General features: G+C 43.6%; 2 protein-coding genes across 2 annotated transcripts in view; one reads left to right on the top strand and one right to left on the bottom strand.

Moving 5' to 3' along the window:
* LOC125723039 (signal transducer and activator of transcription 4-like) overlaps positions 1–18,079 on the top strand; it is a 340,474-nt gene extending 322,395 nt beyond the window's left edge. The window contains exon 25 of the transcript XR_007386778.1: positions 18,070–18,079. The gene's annotated coding sequence lies outside the window, so the exon portion shown is untranslated. The remainder of the gene's footprint in view (positions 1–18,069) is intronic.
* Positions 1–20,400, bottom strand: part of LOC125722168 (contactin-associated protein-like 5) — a 66,034-nt gene that overhangs the window by 21,291 nt on the left and 24,343 nt on the right. Inside the window, 5 exon segments of the mRNA XM_048998382.1 lie at positions 4,429–4,693; positions 5,688–5,831; positions 9,508–9,692; positions 10,099–10,302; positions 11,810–11,957. Coding sequence (XP_048854339.1) covers positions 4,429–4,693; positions 5,688–5,831; positions 9,508–9,692; positions 10,099–10,302; positions 11,810–11,957 — 946 coding nt within the window.

Below are 20,400 nucleotides of genomic sequence, written 5' to 3'. Positions count from 1 at the left end.
GTAGGTCGTAGACGCAGGAAAGGGCGTACACACGTTGCAGAGGCGGCATCACCTGAGGTGACTGTGTCGAACAGGTTTCAGGTTCTTCCAGCTTTAGAGCCGGAACGGACTGGGGAGGCAGGTGGGCCCTTGGGCACTGAGGAGCCCCCTCCCCCCAGGAAGAGGGAGGTTGTGGTAGTGGGGGATTCCATTATTAGGGGAGTAGACAGTTATGTGTGCACGCGTGATAGAGGGTCCCGTACGGTGTCTTGCCTGCCTGGTGCCCAGGTAGGAGACCTTCCAGATCGTGTGGATAAGCTTTTGGCCCCAGCTGGGGTGGATCCAGTTGTCGTGGTGCATGTTGGCACCAACGACATAGGCAAGGGTAGAAGGGCTGTTCTGCAGGATAAATTTATAGAAGTCGCCAATAAGCTTAGAAGCAGAACGTCCACGGTGGTATTCTCTGAAATACTCCCCGTGCCACGTGCAAGTCAGGCTAAGTTAGCTGAGATAAGGAAATTAAATGCGTGGCTAAAAGGATGGTGTAGGAAAGAGGGGTTTAGGTTTATGGGGCATTGGAGGACCTTCTGGAACAGGTGGGACCTGTTCAAGCTGGATGGGTTGCACCTGAACCAGAGGGGAACCAGTGTATTGGGGAGGCGTATGTGTAGAGTCGTTGAGGAATGTTTAAACTAGGGACTGGGGGGGGCAGGGAGGTTAGTTAACTATGTCAGTGGGGGGAAACGGAAAGCCCCAAATAATCATATTGTAAGTGGGCACTGTAATAGGCCTACCCTTTGTTGTCTGTATTTAAACGCCAGAAGTATTAGGAATAAAATTCATGATTTAGAGGCTTTTATCTCATCGGACTCTTATGATATTATAGGAATAACTGAAACGTGGTTGAGTGAAAAGGATGGACAAGAATATAATATGGATGGTTACACGTTGTTCCGTAAGGATCGTATAGGGAAAAAGGGAGGTGGTGTTGCAGTATATGTAAAGGAAAACTTGCAGGCAAGGGAACTTACTGATATAAATAAAACTACGGAAGCAATATGGGTAAAATTAGATGCTAAAAACTCAAATAGCCTAATTGTCAGTGTTTGTTACAGAACACCTAATATAGCTGCTGAGGAAAGCAGATTGTTATACAGTGAGATTAGGACTATGAGCAATAAAAATGATGTGGTAGTTATGGGTGATTTTAATCTACCAGGAATGCAGTGGGACATCGTCACTGGCTCTTCAGAAAATGAACTGGAGATGGTGGAATTAGTACAGGATTGTTTTTTTACTCAGTTTGTTAACACCCCTACCAGGGGAGATGCCATTCTTGATCTTGTTCTCTCTAATAACCAGGACAGGATTGGTAAATTAGACGTTTTAGAACCACTTGACAGTAGCGATCATAACATGGTCAAATTTGAGGTTAAGTTTAGTGTTCGAAGAGCTAAGTCCAAATCAAAAATATATAATGTTAGGAAGGCTGACTTTAAGTGTATGAGACTAAAACTAGAAACTGTGAACTGGATGCAGTTAAATAACAAAACTGTTGAAGAGGCCTGGGAATTTTTTAAAAGCACATTATTGCAAGTGCAAGAGGACTTCATACCTGTTTCCAGCAAGAATAAATCTAGGAAATTGCAACCTAGGTGGTTTACTAGGGATGTAAAGCATAAAGTAAGGAGGAAAAGGGCTTTGTTCCAGCAATGGAAATTAACTGATGATGACAGAATTAAGCAGGAATATCTAAGTCTACAGGCTGAGTTAAAAAATGATATTAGACGAGCTAAAAGAAATGTCGAAAGGATGGTTGCATTGGAAGCTAAGGATGACGTTAAAAGTTTCTTCCAGTATTTTAACTCTAAAAGAGCTCTAAAACCTGAAATTACTAATCTGCAGGATAGTAAGGGTCTTATAATAGTAAACGACATTGATATAGCAAATGAGTTCAATGATAGTTTTGCACGGGTATTCACTGTTGAGGACCTTAGTAATTTACCAGTTATTACCTATCCAGCATTGTCTATAGCTAATATATATATAACTGAAGCAGATGTTTTGCAAAGCCTAGCTAAGCTCAAAATAAATAAATCACAGGGCCCTGATGGCATCTTACCTATAGTGTTAAAAGAGATGAGGGATATTATTTGCCGACCCTTAACTTTACTGTTTCAAAAATCCTTATCTGAAGGTGTGGTACCTTCTGATTGGAAGCACGCCTTCATAACGCCTATTTTCAAAAAAGGGGATAGAAGTAATTTGTCTAACTATAGGCCAATCAGTCTAACTTGTATAACTGGTAAAGTTATGGAGGCTATAATCAAAGAGAAAATGATAGATTACCTGGACTCCAATAACATTTTGCGGGATAGCCAGCATGGATTTAGAAGAGGTAGATCCTGTTTAACAAATCTGTTGGAGTTTTTTGAGGAAGCTACTCAGGAAGTTGATGATAAGAAGGCCTATGATGTCATCTACTTAGATTTCCAAAAGGCTTTTGATGTTGTCCCCCACAAGAGGCTCCTACTTAAACTCAAAGCGACTGGTATTTTAGGTACCGTAGCGACCTGGATTGATAACTGGTTAACAGATAGGAAACAGCGAGTAGTTATAAGAGGCACAATGTCACAGTGGGCTTGCGTTCATAGTGGGGTACCGCAGGGTTCGATTTTAGGACCACTATTGTTCCTAATTTACATAAATGATATGGATACCAATATATACAGTAAACTGGTGAAATTTGCAGATGACACCAAGGTGGGTGGTGTAGCAGATACTGAATTAGTGGCTCAGCAGCTACAGCGGGATCTTGATTTAATTAGTGACTGGGCCGATACCTGGCAGATGAAATTTAACGTCGATAAATGTAAGGTACTCCATCTAGGGAGCAGAAATATAAAGTACAGGTATTTCATGGGTGTCACTGAAATAAAGGTAGCTGATCATGAGAAAGACCTTGGTGTGTATGTTGATGCTTCCATGTCCCATTCTCGCCAGTGTGGGGAAGCAATAAAAAAGGCCAATAGGATGTTGGGGTATATCTCCAGGTGTGTGGAGTTTAAGTCAAAGGAGGTAATGCTAAGATTATATAATTCCTTGGTGAGACCTCACCTAGAATATTGTGTGCAGGTTTGGTCACCATATCTTAAAAAGGACATTGTGGCCTTAGAAAAGGTGCAGCGTAGGGCCACAAAAATGATTCCTGGTCTTAGAGGAATGTCATACGAGGAACGGTTACTTGAGCTAAATCTGTTCAGTCTCAAGCAAAGGAGATTGAGGGGGGACATGATCCAGGTATATAAGATTCTAACAGGTTTGGATGCTGTTCAACCAAATAGTTACTTCAGCATTAGTTTAAATACACGAACTCGTGGCCATAGGTGGAAATTAGCGGGAGAACATTTCAAGCTGGATTTAAGGAAGCACTTCTTTACGCAGCGTGTAGTCAGAGTATGGAATAGCCTTCCTGATAATGTAGTGCAAGCTGAATCCTTGGGTTCCTTTAAATCAGAGCTAGATAAGATTTTAACGACTCTGAGCTATTAGTTTAGTTCTCCCCAAGCGAGCTTGATGGGCCGAATGGCCTCCTCTCGTTTGTATAGTTCTTATGTTCTTATGTTCTTAGGACCTTTTCGGGTGTGACACTGGTGGCTGGAGTGAGACTCCTTCTTAGCTTGCATCTGAAACATAAAGAGTCTGAAAGTAATTTTAAAATCCCAAGGCATTTCTATACACTATTCCATACATATATTATTCTCTCTTTCAAGCTGATTTATGTTAACTGCAAACAGAACTGTTGCAAAGCATAGAGTGTAATCTTTAATTTAGGGATTCAGCCTTAAAAGTGAAAGAGATAGAAGCTGTGTAAGACTGTGGCCTCAAAGCCGTCTGCGGTCACCATCTGCTTCCTTAGCGAGATGCCGAAGAATCTGACAAATAAAATATGAGATAAAATGGCCAGCACTTTAGCGACCTGGAAGTGAAAAGCTATACCCACACGCGCAACTGACATGCCCATTTGCATGTTTTTTTCAAGATCAAAGAAATTAATAAAATTTTTAAATGTATCTCCTTCCTGATGCAATTTTCGTCCTTAGGAATGTGGCAGGTGAAAAATCAGATTCACAAAGGTGCAGCTGAAATGGCCCGGTGAAAGGTGACACAATAAACCTCGGCTGCCTTGCCTCTTCCCTCGTTGACAGGGAAATAAAAGCAGGTGTCTGTCCTCTGAGCTTAAACATCACAGTGATGTGGGGGTATGGGTCTGTGGGGGGGAGGGGTGGGGCTGAGCCACTTCTTTTCTTTATCATAGATTATCAAATTTAACAGAATCCTGCCTATAGGGGGCAGTGTACATCTGCTGCAGTTAAATTACCCTAAATAGGGAAACAGTGAGATCAGACTGAGGAGCTGACCTCCCAGTGTCCTAACTGGGAGTCTTACTGGTGGAGATCTCTGACTTCTGTAGGGCCGAGTGTTGGTGGGTGAGTCTCAACTGGCCGCCGTTGATGCGCAGGGCCAGGCAGCCGGGACCCCGGCCCAGCTGGACAAAGAGAAGTAGCCCATCCCGGTTCCAGGTTCGAAACTGGAAGTGCACGGACAGCGTCTCCTTCGCAGGCTCGGCTGGCAGTAACAGGAAGCTGTTCCGGGAGCTCAGAAAGCTGGCAGCTACGGGCTGGGCTTCTGAGCATGAGAAGGTCACGTTGCCCTGGAGAGGAGCAGAGAAGTTAACATGGCAAAGGCAGCTGAGTGGAGAGCTGATCAGGTGACACTGGCGGGTCTGAAAACAGCTCTGCATCGGGGTAGCAATGTTAGCATGGAGGGCTCCCTGTGCTCCTACACACTGCCTGCAGAGGCAGAGATAAGATCCGGCTAATACAAGGAAAGTGTGAAACTGTTGTGTCGTCATCAAAATAGGGACAATGTGCTAAACAAGAGAGACCCCACAAGGATTACAACGACCTAATCCACAAGGAAACCCTATTTGTGCAGATAACATGTGAAGTACTGTGTCAGCCTGTACTTTATGGGCAGGACTAATTGCTACAGTCCTACTCTGCATTGGTTTGTTGTTATAACCCAAGTCATGTTCGTTAAGCCATCGCGCTTCACTGTGTTTGACATGCTGACACTTAGCAAGATGGAGGAGGGTGGGGCGCGTCTCCTGCCTGTCTGTCAAACGTCCTAACTGCCTGTCCCAAACAAACAGATGCCAAGGTCCAAGACACCACGGTTTACTGCCTGCCGCTAATTGGACACTGAAGGTCTCCAGAGACCATGTCTCTCTAATCAGAGTCAGCCGGTAATAACCTAGAGGGAACTGTCACTATACGATCTCAGCGTAATGGTGGCAAAGGATCTCCCATTATATTGTAGGGTAACTCTCTATGAACATGTGCATATCTGAGTTTAAAGCCTCCTGTCACCATCCTAGCTCCTGCTTTTAGGGAGGAGCCTGCAAAGTGTCACTTTATTGCTGTTGTTTAATCCTTGCGGGTGGGTGTGGTAGCCTCACAGCTGCTTTAGAAAGAGCTTCCTAAAAGACCGACTGCATGAATCCCTCCCGTTCAAACCCCGATTCCTGTGTTGGCCTCTCCATGCTTTACCAGAGGTGTCACAGGACTCTCGTGCTGCCACAGAGAGCCCTGCTGGTATGGCCTCCTTTCTTTTGCAGGGACCGGCTTGCTAATGGAGAGGCCTACCACACTGTAGATCTGCGGCTTGCGTCTCTTGGCCAGGTCGATGACGTTGACCCCATTGTAGTACAGGTTCTCCATGCAGCCTTGGAAGTTCTTTCGAAGGAAGGTCCCTGGTTTCCCGGGCAACGGGATTCCCCCGAAGCTGAGCTTTGAGAAAGCAGCCAGAAGAGGACATGAACAGACGCTACAATGAGGGGACCCAGGACCCAGCCCTGATTTATATTGACCAGCCCAGCCCACAGCAATAGAGGGACGTGTTATGTTAACTTTCTGTGTTGTTTAATGTAAGTAAGTACATACAATTCAAGACATGGGAGTAAGCTTGCAATTCTGCATGTCCTTCTTAAAAAACTGCTGACTCAAGACAAGTTACCATGCGATGAGTCTATATTAACCAATGAACTATATTAACCTCATAACTCGAAACCAAAAACATTCATGCAATAAATAAAATATACTACAGGACACTCCTATCAGTCTCTACTGCCTGACCAGCATATAATATATCTTGTATTTGTCTGAATCTTTCATTAATAATGATTGACATTACGGAGGTAAATGTCACATGACGCAGAGCGGGAGGAATTTGTCACTAGCTGACATACATCAGATCCTTTGGTGATATGGTATGTCAGGCATGTGATTTAATGTTTGGGTACACAACACAGCATGTGACTTAATGTTCATGCACCCAACACTACACATGACTTAACGTTTATGTACCCAACACTGCACGTGACTTAATATTCACGTATTCAACACCAAGTATGACTTACTCCTCATGTTCCCAGGACCACGCATGGCTTACTGTTCACGTACCCAACACAAAGTGTGATTTAATGTTCACATAACCCACATGGCTACATCAAAAAATATAGTGCAAATGCTGCCATCTGTACAGAGCTCTAAATATGGTGAAACACGAAGGATGGGCAACTGTCTGTCTGTCATCCTTAGCTGTTCACTCACTTCACAAACACCCCACGAGAATACAGGCCATAGAGCCACTGACTTATTCCTTAAATGCCAAATTTCAAAATTTCAAATGCTTAATCTGTCTTAAGAGGCATCAAAGCTGAACGTGTTCCCAGCTCTGCTTCCACAAAAATGCGGTGAAATGGAAATATTATGAGAAAGATGAAGCCATTAAGTTTCTGTATCTTCAAACATAAAAGCTTCCTTCATATGTGGAGAGTTCACGTGATGATTACTTTTAATAGCGCCATTAGACTGCCACACTTCATAACTATCGTTCCGTTATATTCACATATCATTACTGAACCCCCTAAAAGACACATACACCATATGCATCAAGTCCTAAAGCGGCGACAAACTGAAACTCACACAAATACAGCAGAGAGTGACTCAGAACTGCTATAATATGTGCCAGTCAGGCTGTATAGCTATAAATTAAAAAAAATACCCTCCTTAATTATACAGGCCGGAATATATCGCAGGAAGCGTAGAAAGGAGATGATTAAGTAATTCCAGTCTATTTTCAAATTTAATGGCAGGAAAGGTTTCACGGGTGTCAATCACATGGTTCATATGGCGATGAATCTGCCATTTGAGAACCTTTATTTTCCCAGAAAATAAATGTAGCAACACATAAATAAAAGTATGCTTATCGAGGTGAGTGTTTCCAGCATGATTTCCCTCGGAATCGTGGCATTAAAGTGCTGCTGGCAGATAATAAGGTGTAAAACGGTGCCTGGCGTGAGAATGTGATTAAGTGTAAATGTAATTCAGTACCGAGATCATGGTAAACAAAGGAGACGGAGAGGGATACATGCGGACAAAGGGATGAGGCAGAGATGAGGGAGACATGTAGCTGGATGAAGCTCATTGCTGTCAGCCGACCTTTGTGGAAATATAAAACATTTGAAGGTTTCTCCATGACCTTCTGGACCCCCTGTGGGGCTTGGCAGCTTGGCAGACTCAGCATGGGGCATCACCCCCCACCTGCACCCAGGAGAGGCAGGTGTGGTGACCTGAAGCTGCAATTCTGGCAGTCCGAAGGTAAACCTGCCATTTATAGTAGAAATGCCTCCTGTATGAGGGGGGTTTCTGGCTAGATAAACGTGGTAAATGTAGCTCTGAATGGGCTGGAAAACCCCCAGCGCATCACCTGCCAAGCAGCCTGGGCCGGGAGCTTGTTCCTCCCCAGCTTAATTACTCAATTAGCTCATGGTTTGGCAGTTGCCGACATCAGAATGAAAGGAAAGATCACGGTGCTTTTGAAAGATGCTGTGAATTTGAGCGGGAATTAGAGGCTGTGACTTTGGAAATGTGAGCAAATCTGGATGATGAGAGGTCAGAGGGAATGCTGCGGTGTACACGCTGACATGGACACATATGCGCACACACACGGACATGCACCCACAGACACGAACACACACGGACATTAGGCATGCAGTTAGAGTATGGAATAGTCTTCCTGCTAGTGCAACGCAAGCTAAAAGGGTTCCTTTTAATCAGAGCTAGATAAGATTTTAACAACTCTGAGATATTAGTTAAGTTCTCCCCAAACGAGCTTGATGGGTCGAAAGGCCTCCTCTCGTTTGTAAATTTCTTATGTTCTTATGTAATGATGAATCGCGAATCGGTTACAAATCTGTGTAAATGTGTATGATTTAAACCAACTGAAGTGGCAAATGAATCGCTACTTTAGGAGTACATCACGGTACTTTACTTAACAGAAAAACTGGTCGGTTCGACGTCTGATGTCACTGTGTATTCAAGTCAACGTTATACGTTTTTGGTTTTGACCGAACGCGAGATGGTGAGCGAATTTGAAATTGAATACACACCACATTCATAGAACATTAATAAGCAGCATGCAAGTACACTTTAACATCCTAACATTCCTTAACAGCTTTAATATTTATTAATAGCAAACATTACATGATTATAAAATTATAATGTTTGTTATTATTATATAATGTTTATTATTAATATAAGGGATGTCAGGAATGTAAAGGTATACATGAATGGTGTTTATGAATGATTTCTGAATACTTAAAGAATACATTATGAAGGTGCACTGAATGTTTTATGAATGCAATATAAAAGCATTATGAAGATGCAGTTAATTTGAAACGTTACCATTCGAAGATTTTTTTTTTTATTTACGTATTTTGATTTGTGATTTTTTTTAAAACAGTATTTTCAGTTTCAATTGCACTGTTTAGAAGAGGACACATTTTGAACAGTTTAGAAATATATATAAAGGAATATTTTTGAATAAATTTACCTGCAGCTCATTCTATTAAAAAATCGTGAGAAAATCGTATCGCGAACTCAGAATCGTGAATCGTATCGAATCGTGAGTTGAGAGTCCGTTACATCCCTAATGGACACACATGCACAAGCACCAGGTAGTGTGGGAGGAAGAATCTCTCATGTACTTAATACACCCCCACACAAATAGTGAGTGTGGTTGGGGTGGTTGGGGTGAGGTGGTTGGCTTCAGCTCCAGCTGTGCTCTGAATTAATAAGCCTTAATCCAACTGTTGGGACATTACACTCAGCCATTCAGAGGCACTGTCCTTCCTGAGCACAGCTCCCAAATTCCTGCTGCTCCAGGAATTAATGGTGGCAGGAAATCTATATTTAATCATTTTTACCATTAAAATGAATGATTTGTGTTCATTATCTCAATTATTCGATGAATTAATCTAAAAGAGAAGGTATCCCGCTGTCGACGAAAGAGAAAATGATTCTGTTATTTCATGAAACAAAATAAATTATTATGAAGCTTAACTTAATCAGTTCTCAGTCCTATTAGTTTGAAGAAGAGCTTGGTTTGGGGGTGGGGGGTCACCTCGTAATCCACGTCCAGCGAGTCGTCGGCACCCCCTGTGCGCAGATGCTGCGTCTGCCCGTCCACGCTGAAGTTCACTTGTTTGTTGAATCGCTCTACCAGCACGGTGTGCCAGCGCTGGTCGTCCAGCAAACTGCCCAGGCTCAGTGATGTGTGCCCACCCCCAGGGTGCAGTTTGGCATCATCTGAGGGGGGGGAGGTGAGAGGGCAGCGTAAAAGTCTGTGCTTAAAAGGTGGGGAGGGGATTAATCAGCTATAAATTCATATTACGTGTGTAATGACTGTGGATTAACCTACCTGCATGTAAATTTTCACTTTATTTTCTCATTAAATGAGGTGAATATTTACTCGAGGGAATGTGATTTGACCTCATGCATTTCACTGACTGCGATTTACAAGCATGGGTGAAGTCAAAGGTCAGACGAAGCAGGGTGTTGATGGGCTTATATGGACAATCTGCCATGTGAGGGTATTCACCTGACAGTTCCTTCACTTATATGGACTGCTTACTTCTCACGTTTGGCCCAAATTTTGATACTTTCTCTTTACCTATGACCTTCACCATCTGTCACCCATGGCCCAGATGCTCACCCAGATTGAGGTGCAGGGCCAGCTTGCCCCGGTGCAGCTCCAGGGTCACATGGTCTCCCCTCTGGCCCTCCCCGTGTACCAGCACGCCCTCCCCCTTCTGGCTCTTGAACCGCAGTGAGATCACGTCCTTCACCGTGCTCATGGACTTCTGGTTGAACCGGTAGAGGAGGGAACTTCTACCATCAAAATCTGCCACATCCGACTCTGACAGAGACAAAAGAATGATTTGTGAGGTTCCTGTAGCCCTCGCCACTCTGCCCAGGGTCACTCTTCGTCATTGGGTGTTACCTTATATGCCAGCTGACACCGAGCAGACGGATTGTAAGACATGACTGGGTAAACGAGGCCCTGTAGAAACGCGTTATGTTCTGGAAAGAGGGATTGCTGTCAAGAGAAACGCTTGCAGCTGTTATTCTCCTGCCAGATTGAGACGTCCGTCACTTTGCAGAGAGAGAGCTTTTCCCCAGTGGGAAATACGTCATATCTGTGAGTTGCTGACATGCTCAGTGTTGAGATCGTACATCGTGTTGAGACGGAGAGGTGGGGGAAGTGTACGGTACGAAGACAGGTATGCCAGATGTTAAGTGCCAAATTGACCACAGGCTTCACCAGGCTGTTGTGACCCCAGTCCCCGTAGATTAATGTGTGTCATACTTGGTGCTGTCTGCCACCCCACCTCCCAGACCCGACGGCTGGCTGCATTAACCTTATGGGCAGTGTTGGTGTGTCTCCCTGGTCTGATGTCTTAATAAATGGCCCGACGGCACTGTGTCAGCTGACCCAGATGGGGGCTTGGGGGGGGGTGTCTCGACCTTACTGATGCTCATGACCACTCTGCTCCCACTACACGATGTCAGTAACTGTATTCTGTGTAAAATACACTGCAAATTTCAGAATGTCCCACCCTAGGCCCCTCTCAGACTTGGAGATGCACTTCAAACTTGTCTCTGTGGTTTCAATGCCGGGAAACATCCAGAACATTTTCACATAAACGGAGCCAACACAGCTTATTACTCATCCTTATCCTACTCAGACAATCAAAAGCTGCACTTCAGTCAATAAATTATCAGAACAGAACTCTATGAGTCTCCTTAATGCCTGTTACTTGTACCTTGCAAATAATATTGACGCACACCTTACCAGTACTTTGAGATGAAACCCACTTACCCTGCATGTTGCATGTCAAGAAAACAAATTCACAGAACAATTTCTACCTTCAGTGAAACACCCCAAGTCCCGCCACCTCTCTCCCATTATAGTGAGACGTGCCGTCTAAGTCAGCTGGCTGTGCTTTTATGGATAATTGAGCTCCAACTTTTAACAGGGAGCTGGCTGATACCACGAATGCAGTGTGAAGCAGGCCCATCACAGAGATCACGGTGAACGAATGTGCTCACGCAGGAATAACTATAAATGTCATTACGGAGTGATCGTTCACAAAGAGTAACCGAAATGTTGCCCCACCGTTCTCCTGAAACGAGGCCCACGTGAGTTGGCTTTGCACTGCTGAGTCTTCCATCATCCTTCTGATTAAGAAAATCGCCCCTGGTCCTCGGCTGCTCGCTTTCACGTTTTCAGGGACAGAGATGATGAGCTCGCTCCCGCGACAATGGTCGCGTTTTCATAAACACAAGGCTCGGCTGTGTGTGACTGTACCTCTTCCACTGAGAAGACCTCTAGCACCCATGTCTGGCGAATGGGAGCCACTTACTGTACATGCAGCCGTAGACTTCGACTCGCAGGCCCACCCAGCCGCTGGGGTTCCAGCTGAGGGGGACAAAGCGCAGAAACCGGGTTCGGATGGACTGGGGGAACCTGTGTTGGGTCACGCCCTCAGCGTCGGTGTTCCCTTGGAACGTCTGCAGGTGGGAAGAGGGACACAAAGAATGAGATAATCAAAACAATACAATAAATGATAATAACACTGGGCCTGTTATCAGTATGTTTCTGGTTTGATTCCCAGGGACAGCTTAGGGATTTCACTGCTGGGCCCATGAGTATGGTCCTTAACCACAACACAAACTGGTTCATACTAGAGACCCTTATTTTGAGAGCAAGTGGTCAGACTGCCTGTTTGACTTGCTAATTGTGCATAAATCATATTCATTTATTTGAAGCTTTATTTTTCAGCTCTTCACCAGCACTTTGACCCTGTCCGCATTTCTCCTCAGCTTGAAAACACTCTCAAAGCACAGTCACACATCTCTGTTTGTCCATAACCGTGACCGGCCTCTGTGTTAATTTTATTAAATGAAACCCACCGGCTGAAATAATGGGATTGAATATTTATATATGTTTGAAAAGTTAATTAAACTTCCATATAAAATATTAGCGTGCAGTTCAAACAGTCAGATGATAGTAAATTAATAATGTAGCGGGCTGGATGGAGCTGACGGTGTTTGTGTGAAGATGGAGGTGCGGCAAGGGCCAGATGGGTGAGCAAGTCAGAGCGGCACCAAGCAAACCTGACGTGGCCAGCTGATACCTTGGCAAGGATTCGCCATTATCTTGCACAAAAATACCCCGTCACACACGACTCAGGACCTCACAGGTGGCAATATCATGGCTGCATTTATTGCACACACCACCCTCTCTCTTTGCCTGTCTGCTAATTTTTTCCTTTCTGCTCTGTTTGGCTGCTGAAAACCAAACCCGTAAAGCTCCTCCAGGTTGTTTTATTAATGTTCTCTGAGTCATAAGTCATGGGCAGCGTTTTAGATGAACACCCCCCCCCACCCCACTCCCATCTGCCTTAAACTGTAAAATATTACAGCAATCGGGATTTGAGCAGAAAACACTGCTTGGTGACATACATTGGAAAGAGCAAGATGAATGTGGGTGCAATGTCATATGGTCTGTCATACACTCTATCATACACCGTCACACACAACGTCAAACGCCCTGCCATACACTCTGTGATATGTTCTGTCATATACCCCATCATATGCCTTGTCATATGCTCTGTCATATACTGTCAAACGCTCCGCCATATACCCCATCATATACCCCATCATATGCTCTGTCATATACTGTTAAACGCTCCGTCATATACCCCATCATATGCTCTGTCATATACTGTCAAACGCTCCGTCATATACCCCATCTATACCCCATCATATGCTCCGTCATATACTCCATCATATACCCCATCATATGCTCTGTCGTGCACTGTCAAATGCTCTGTCATATACCTCATCATATGCTCTGTCATATACTGTCAAACGCTCCGTCATATACCCCATCATATGCTCTGTCATATACTGTCAAACGCTCCGTCATATACCCCATCATATGCTCTGTCATATACTGTCAAACGCTCCGTCATATACCCCATCATATACCCCATCATATGCTCTGTCATATACTGTCAAATGCTCTGTCATATATCCCATCATATACCCCATCATATGCTCTGTCATATACTGTCAAACGCTCCATTATATACCCCATCATATGCTCTGTCATATACTGTCAAACGCTCCGTCATATACCCCATCATATGCTCTGTCATATACTGTCAAAGGCTCCGTCATATACCCCATCATATGCTCTGTCAGGCACTGTCAAACGTTCCGTCATACATCCCATCATATCTGATGGCTCTGTCATATGCCCTGTCACACAGCCTGTCATATGCTGTCATACACCCCATAACACGCCCCAGCATACGATCTATCATACACCCCTGAATTAACACTCTGTCACATGCCCTGGCATACGCTGTCATATACTCTATAACACTCCCTGTCATACACCATGTCATATATTGTCATGTGCTCTTTCATGCGCCCTGTCATACGTGTCATACTCTGTCATATGCCCTGCCATACATTCCGTCATATGCCATGTCATGCACAAATATAAAGGGGTCAATAATGGCTGTAACATGGCCTAAATATTAATGTATATCTCTGCTTTCTTTTGAGCTTATCTTCTGATTGTTTTCATGAAACAGTCAGACAGTCCTGTTGTCAGGTGTACAGGAAAGTAACTATTCAAGTCTCATGCACAGAAACAGACCAATCAGGAGACCCGACTGTGCAAGTCAGGTGCACAGAAATTGACTATTTAGGAGACTGTTGCTGTTTTGCTGTAGCTGATTCAAATAAAATGTGCCTATTCATGGATTGGGTGGATCATTTGCTGGTATGTCAGTGTCTGATTTTGGTGCAAATCCAAAAAAGCTTTTCCAGTTGACAGGCCAGGCAGGTGCTAGGGGCGTCCTGCAGCGTCATGGTGCCTGCTATTATCATGATTAAGGCCTAATTACAGGCCCCTCCCACTCTGTTTCAGCTCCTCCTGCATCAGCCTGTGTTCCAGGTTTTTCCAGGCGCCTGACCTTGGGATCTCCAAACGAGAGCTTAAACAAAACGGGATACACCTCTCATCCATGAAAACAGCCAGGGCCTGGTGGGGCCCATTCTCGCTGTGACAGAATTTCCTCCGGCCATACAAATTCACCATAACGATGTCAGTGCTGAACAAGGGTCCTGCCATGTAGTCATTTCAGATAAGTGTTATTTAGGCACTTTCAGGATGGCTCCCCCTCCCATGTACAGCCCAGATGACCCTCATTGCTAATTATACTGTTACAAGGCGCAGGAAAAGACCTGATTTCCAGTAAAAGTTTCCTCCACTATTCTAAAACGATGTCCATTAAGAAAAGCCCCAAACAAAATAGAGGCAATTTTTCTGCTTCATATAGAGATAATGTTAGTTGGAATGTCTGTCAGATCATTGCATCATTCTATTGACTGGAGAGCTAAATTAACAGGCACTCACACAGAACAATGATGAGTCAGTGAAGAGTCACAGGCTAGGTCCTAAAGACCAGAAAGCCCACGGCAGCTGGGTAAAATCACTCCCAGTGCCGCGGAGATGGATTGTAGAAAGCCAGGCCAGTTTCCCGTAGCTTGGTCCCCTGCGGTTAGCGTGTCAGGGGCCCTCGCCAGGCCATTAGTCCCGCTTCCTCCCAGTGCTGAAAACACAACATAATCGCAGCTTGGGGAAGCAGTGAATCCCACATCTCCCAGGTGGACGAGATGTAATGGAGCGTTTTCGGGAAGCGCGGGTGGGTGAGGGGGGTGCAGGGGGAGTGAAATAAATAAACAAGAGTCTTATTAGCGGAAAGTGTTCTGTGGGAGGTGCGGGAGCTGACACACCGTGCGCTGCCTATGATTTAAAGTACTCCCGTAATTTACGCCGCTGCCATTATTAGGAAGCATTTAAACCATAGTGCCTTCCTGCAGTTTTTTTTCCAAGATGCTCATGTGTCTTATGGGGCTAAACTCACCGCACCGATTAGCTTGGCATCAATACCCTAACGACCAGACTTGTAAACAAACAGTGTATTTCATCTTCAAATTCACTACTGCACCACAGTAATTCTGTATCATGCACCAATTACTCTCTACAGTGCCTTAAATTTCCTTAAAACCCATATATTTCCCATACATTACGTATTAAGTAGATGAAAGCGAACCACAATAACATGAAGTACAAAGCAGAGACATCCTGCTGAAGTGTTTGCCTTTCGCTCTGAAACACAGAATCACAAAGTAGATTAATACAGATTAGAACCTCAGATTGCATTAGTAAACCTGTGCTACATCAGCTATAAAACTAAAGATGTTAATAGCATGGTGACTATCTGGGTCTTCTTCTCTGAGAAATTGTTTGGTAACAGCTTTAATTGAGTGTGGATTCAAGCATTCTGACTGTGGATTCAAACACAGTAACAATGAATTCAAACATTCTGACTGTGGATTCAAGCTGCTGATGCCAATGCTGGCTGCTATTTCATTTATTCAGAAAATCATATCGATCCTCACAGTCATTGACCTACAAACTATAGTCTTATGGTGTGGAAAAGTGGGCCCCCATCAGGTATGGCACTAAATTACCAGCTGGTAAACATAACAGCAGTAATGATGGAACCTCCCAGCATTCCCTAAGGTTAACTCCAGAAACATTTTAAACTGAATCATACACAGCAGCATTGTTTATGTATAATTTACACTAAATTCAATCTAAGTTTAGTTATCATAAGAGGGTGACTATATCAATGTTAGTATGTCCAGGGGCTGCGGTGATATCAAATGACGCAAAGCCGATGCATCACGCACTCCTCTCAAGTATCCATGGCAGCAGGACACTTTTACACATTTCCCAATGAGTCACACCAGGGTCCCCAGGCATCTCTTGAACTCCCATTAGGTCACAAAGCTCGGGTTAGTTACCCATCATGCACACATATTTCCATCCGTAGTGACATCATTATCTCTATTCCTGTTATGTCTCTTGAATGAGATGACGCGATCCATTCATTACAGGCTTTTAGCCACGTTCCCCCGTGAGTGGTTTCATCAGCTGAACGTGTACGCTCTGGGTCCTGGGGGGCAGTTTTTCCCAGTTAAAGGACAACAACCCAATTTGAAGATATACACGAGAGCTGGTGACGAGTTATGAAAACAAGTGCCAGAAATACAGAGAGTGAGTTGGCGTTGGGCGTAATGCCTAAGGAAGGGGAACCAATCTGGAACGTGTTCATCAATCAGGAGTGTTAGGGGTGTATAGAATTATTTGTGGGCTAACCAGTGAAATGTGATTTCCTGATTGATCAAGAGATAATAAAATAACTCTAAGAAGAATCATGTGGGCAGACAGAGTATCCTCAGGATTGAGACAGACCCTCTCTTTAAACTATCTAAAGAAATAAACTCGTTTCAGTGGCTTTTAGGAGCTTGAGTACTTTCAATTCCCACAAGCGTCGAGAGGATATTTGAGTTTGCAAGGTCTAACATCTTGCCCAGGATGGAGGAGAAGATGGCAGCTTCTGCTGTATTCAAAAGTACCTCATAAAGCATTCGAAACAGATGAGCTCAAACCTGCCAAGACAGCGTTAGTGCCTTAGAGAAAGTTTTATTAGCTGCATTTAAATAATAAATGGTTTAGGTGATCGAAAACAATCATGTGGGGAGGAGAAGGGTGGCTCAGTAGGTTAGGATCCTGTGTTTGGAAGATCACGGCTTTGAATCAGGGTTGGTTTAGTAATTTCACTGTTGGGTCCATGAGCCCTTAACTCCAATTTCCCAGATTCTGCTTTCTCAAAGAAAAAGTAAATCATTTGGGATAAAAGTGTCTGATAATATGTATGGGAAGCCACTGTGATAAAGAAAAGCAAACTCTGTTCCACAGTAAAAAAAGTTGACATTCTGTAACCCTCGTAAATGACACAAAGACAGCTGCCTACCACTGGGGGAAAGACCACAGTGAATGTAAGATAATGAATACTAATAAATTTAAAATAACATAGCATATACTTTCCACAGATACAGAAGTTACACTGACATACCAGTTCTCCTAGCAAGAGACATTCATCTTTCAGAGCTTAATATTTGTGTTAAGGTGGGCAGTTCCACATATTGAGGCACAGTGCTGATTTTGTCTGGAAGAGGAGGGGTGCAGGAAGAAGTCCACAGATACGTAATACCTCACTGGAGACTGTAAGGCAGTCAGACAGGGCGGCACGTCCCATCTAGGACACAGCATGTTAAATCGGAGCCAAACTGGCTAATCCTTCAGCACAGATGACTGCATCACTCTGTTTTCTCTTTACTCTGGAAAAAATAGAGACGTGTGTCAACAGGCTCCAGCGGGTTAGAGTTGGGTTGAATTTGTTCAAAGGTATTTGGTTTGAGTACTTTAAAGACCCGCTGCTTTTAATCTCATCCTGCTGGAGGTCATGACCTCAAGTCCAAGTATGACTGTGTTCTACATTCCCCCCCATCAGTACAGATAAAAATAAAATGCCTGCAGATCCATTTTCATATATCATAATGTAATTTACAGTACAGGCCAAAAGTTTGGACACACCTCATTCAATGTGTTGTCTTTATTTTCATGACCAATTCAGTGAGAATTGGTAGATTCTCACTGAAGGCATCAAAACTATGAATGAACACATGTGGAGTTATGTACTTAACAAAAAAAGGTGACATAACTGAAAACATGTTTTATATTCTAGTTTATTCAAAATAGCCACCCTTTGCTCTGATTACTGCTTTGCACACTTGCTAAACACCTCTGGGAACTCCTTCAAGACTGTTGGAAAACCATTTCAGGTGACTACCTCTTGAAGCTCATCGAGAGAATGCCAAGAGTGTGCAAAGCAGTAATCAGAGCAAAGGGTGGCTATTTTGAATAAACTAGAATATAAAACATGTTTTCAGTTATGTCACCTTTTTTTGTTAAGTACATAACTCCACATGTGTTCATTCATAGTTTTGATGCCTTCAGTGATGCCTTCAGTGAGAATCTACCAATGGTCATGAAAATAAAGATAACACATTGAATGAGAAGGTGTGTCCAAACTTTTGGCCTGTACTGTGCATCAGGTACATGCACAGGTACAGTAAACACAGTACCCTGTGCTGTGTCCACAGCAACCTCAGTTACTGTATACATCACCAATGAGACAACTTTGCCACGTGCCTTTTTATAGCCATACCTTTGACCTGGGGCCTACCTTGCAATTTATTTATTTATAAATAAGGCTCTGTTTCATACTGTTCTGTTATTTCTGCCTTTCTAAGAACATGTAATCACATACCTTACTTGTCAGATTTTGGGAAATTTAAATGTACTAATACTGCTGTGTGCTGAAATATATGCACCACACTGTTTTCCTTGCCCATTTCGAAATATTGCTCAGCTATATCAGTATGTTAACAAATATTTCGAGCATCCCTACCTATTGTTTGTTCTATCTTCATAAAGACAGTATGTAATGCAAAAATAATAATAAAGACAGAAATATATCGCTCAAGGATCATGGAAAACAATCTTGAGAACAAAAAATGATTCATTTCACCCAGAATTGTGCAACATTATTCCTGCTTTCGTGATTCATAATGAGACAAGCTAGCTAAATAAATAAATATGTCACATTAGCCAAATAATAATAATAAATCTAAAAGACAGGACTAGGCACAGTGCATAGAGCTGTAGGTATCCACTGGAGAGGTAACTGTGACTGATTGACGGTGTGACACATAGTTCATTTGCTGTGAAAGTTTGGCCACTTTAACAAACACCAAGTGGGCTTTAAAGTCTATTTATGAGGGTTTAGTAATGCGGAAATCTAAACCGTCTGAAACACAAATGCAAATGAAGACAAACGTGAAAACAGTTTTGTACAGTGCCTATAGACAGTGAGATTGTGATATTTAAATGACAGCTACTTAAACTAAAAAAGAAAAAGAAAAAAAATCCAATTCCTCCCATTGACTGCACTACAGCCATCTCTTACATGGAGATCTATGACCTCTCATTTCCAGTGCATCACTGGGGGGGAGCAGGCGCCCAAACGCATCACAGCCATGAGCCGTTCAGTCCCCCTGTTTCAATATTTTCACACAGCACTTGAACTGATGCAGATAAAGCAGGATGTCAATGAGTGCAAGGCACTTCACTCACTTTTTTCCACAGGTCTCAGTAACTGGAAGCACCTCGAGGCTGTGGCCTAAGTGGTCATGAGGGTCAAAGGGAGCCAAGTAAGACCGGGGAGACAGATGTGAAGAAGGGGGCAGGGCGAACGGTCCAGTCTGGGAGGAATGCCGTACAAACAGGAGTGTATGTCCAGCAAATAGTGGGGGCCCAGGTCAGCATCACCACCAGCACTTCCCCCCACTGCACTCGCTACCTGCTTCTCTCTCCAGGGACAGGGGGGAGTCCAGCAGTTTCTAGGCTGCAGGCAGACCAGTCTAGTGCCCAGACTCTTCTACTACAGAGCCATGCTGTTGTAATACGCGCAGAATGTGGTTTGGCATTGTCTTACTGAAATATACAAGTCTTTCTCTGAAAAAGACATCGTCTGGATGGCAGCATACAGTGACATGCAAGAGTCTGTATGATGGAAATAAAAATTTAATCTTCTACTCACTTAACTATTCACAGTAACAGACATTTTGCCCAAATTTTGCATGCCACTGCTCCAAAACTTTATCAGCCCATCTTAAATGAGCTTGGACCCAGATAAGTCAGCGGTGTTTCTGGATCATGTTTAGATATGGTTTCTCCTTTCATGATCGTTTCATCCTGCATTTGTGGATGCACTGATGAATGTGCTCACAGCCAGTGGTTTTCGGAAGTGCTCCTGAGCCCAATCAGTGATTTCCACTATAGATTTGTCTGTTTAAATGCAGTGCCACCTGAGGACTTGAAGATCACAGCTATCCAATATTGGGTTTTTGTCTTGTCCCTTGTGTACAGAGATGTTTCCAGATACCCTGAATCTTTTAA

Source organism: Brienomyrus brachyistius, chromosome 1 (genome assembly GCF_023856365.1).
Source record: "Brienomyrus brachyistius isolate T26 chromosome 1, BBRACH_0.4, whole genome shotgun sequence".
In the NCBI taxonomy this organism is placed as follows: domain Eukaryota; kingdom Metazoa; phylum Chordata; class Actinopteri; order Osteoglossiformes; family Mormyridae; genus Brienomyrus; species Brienomyrus brachyistius.
Note: the sequence above shows the minus strand (reverse complement) of the source record. Positions and strands in the feature narration are given on the sequence as shown.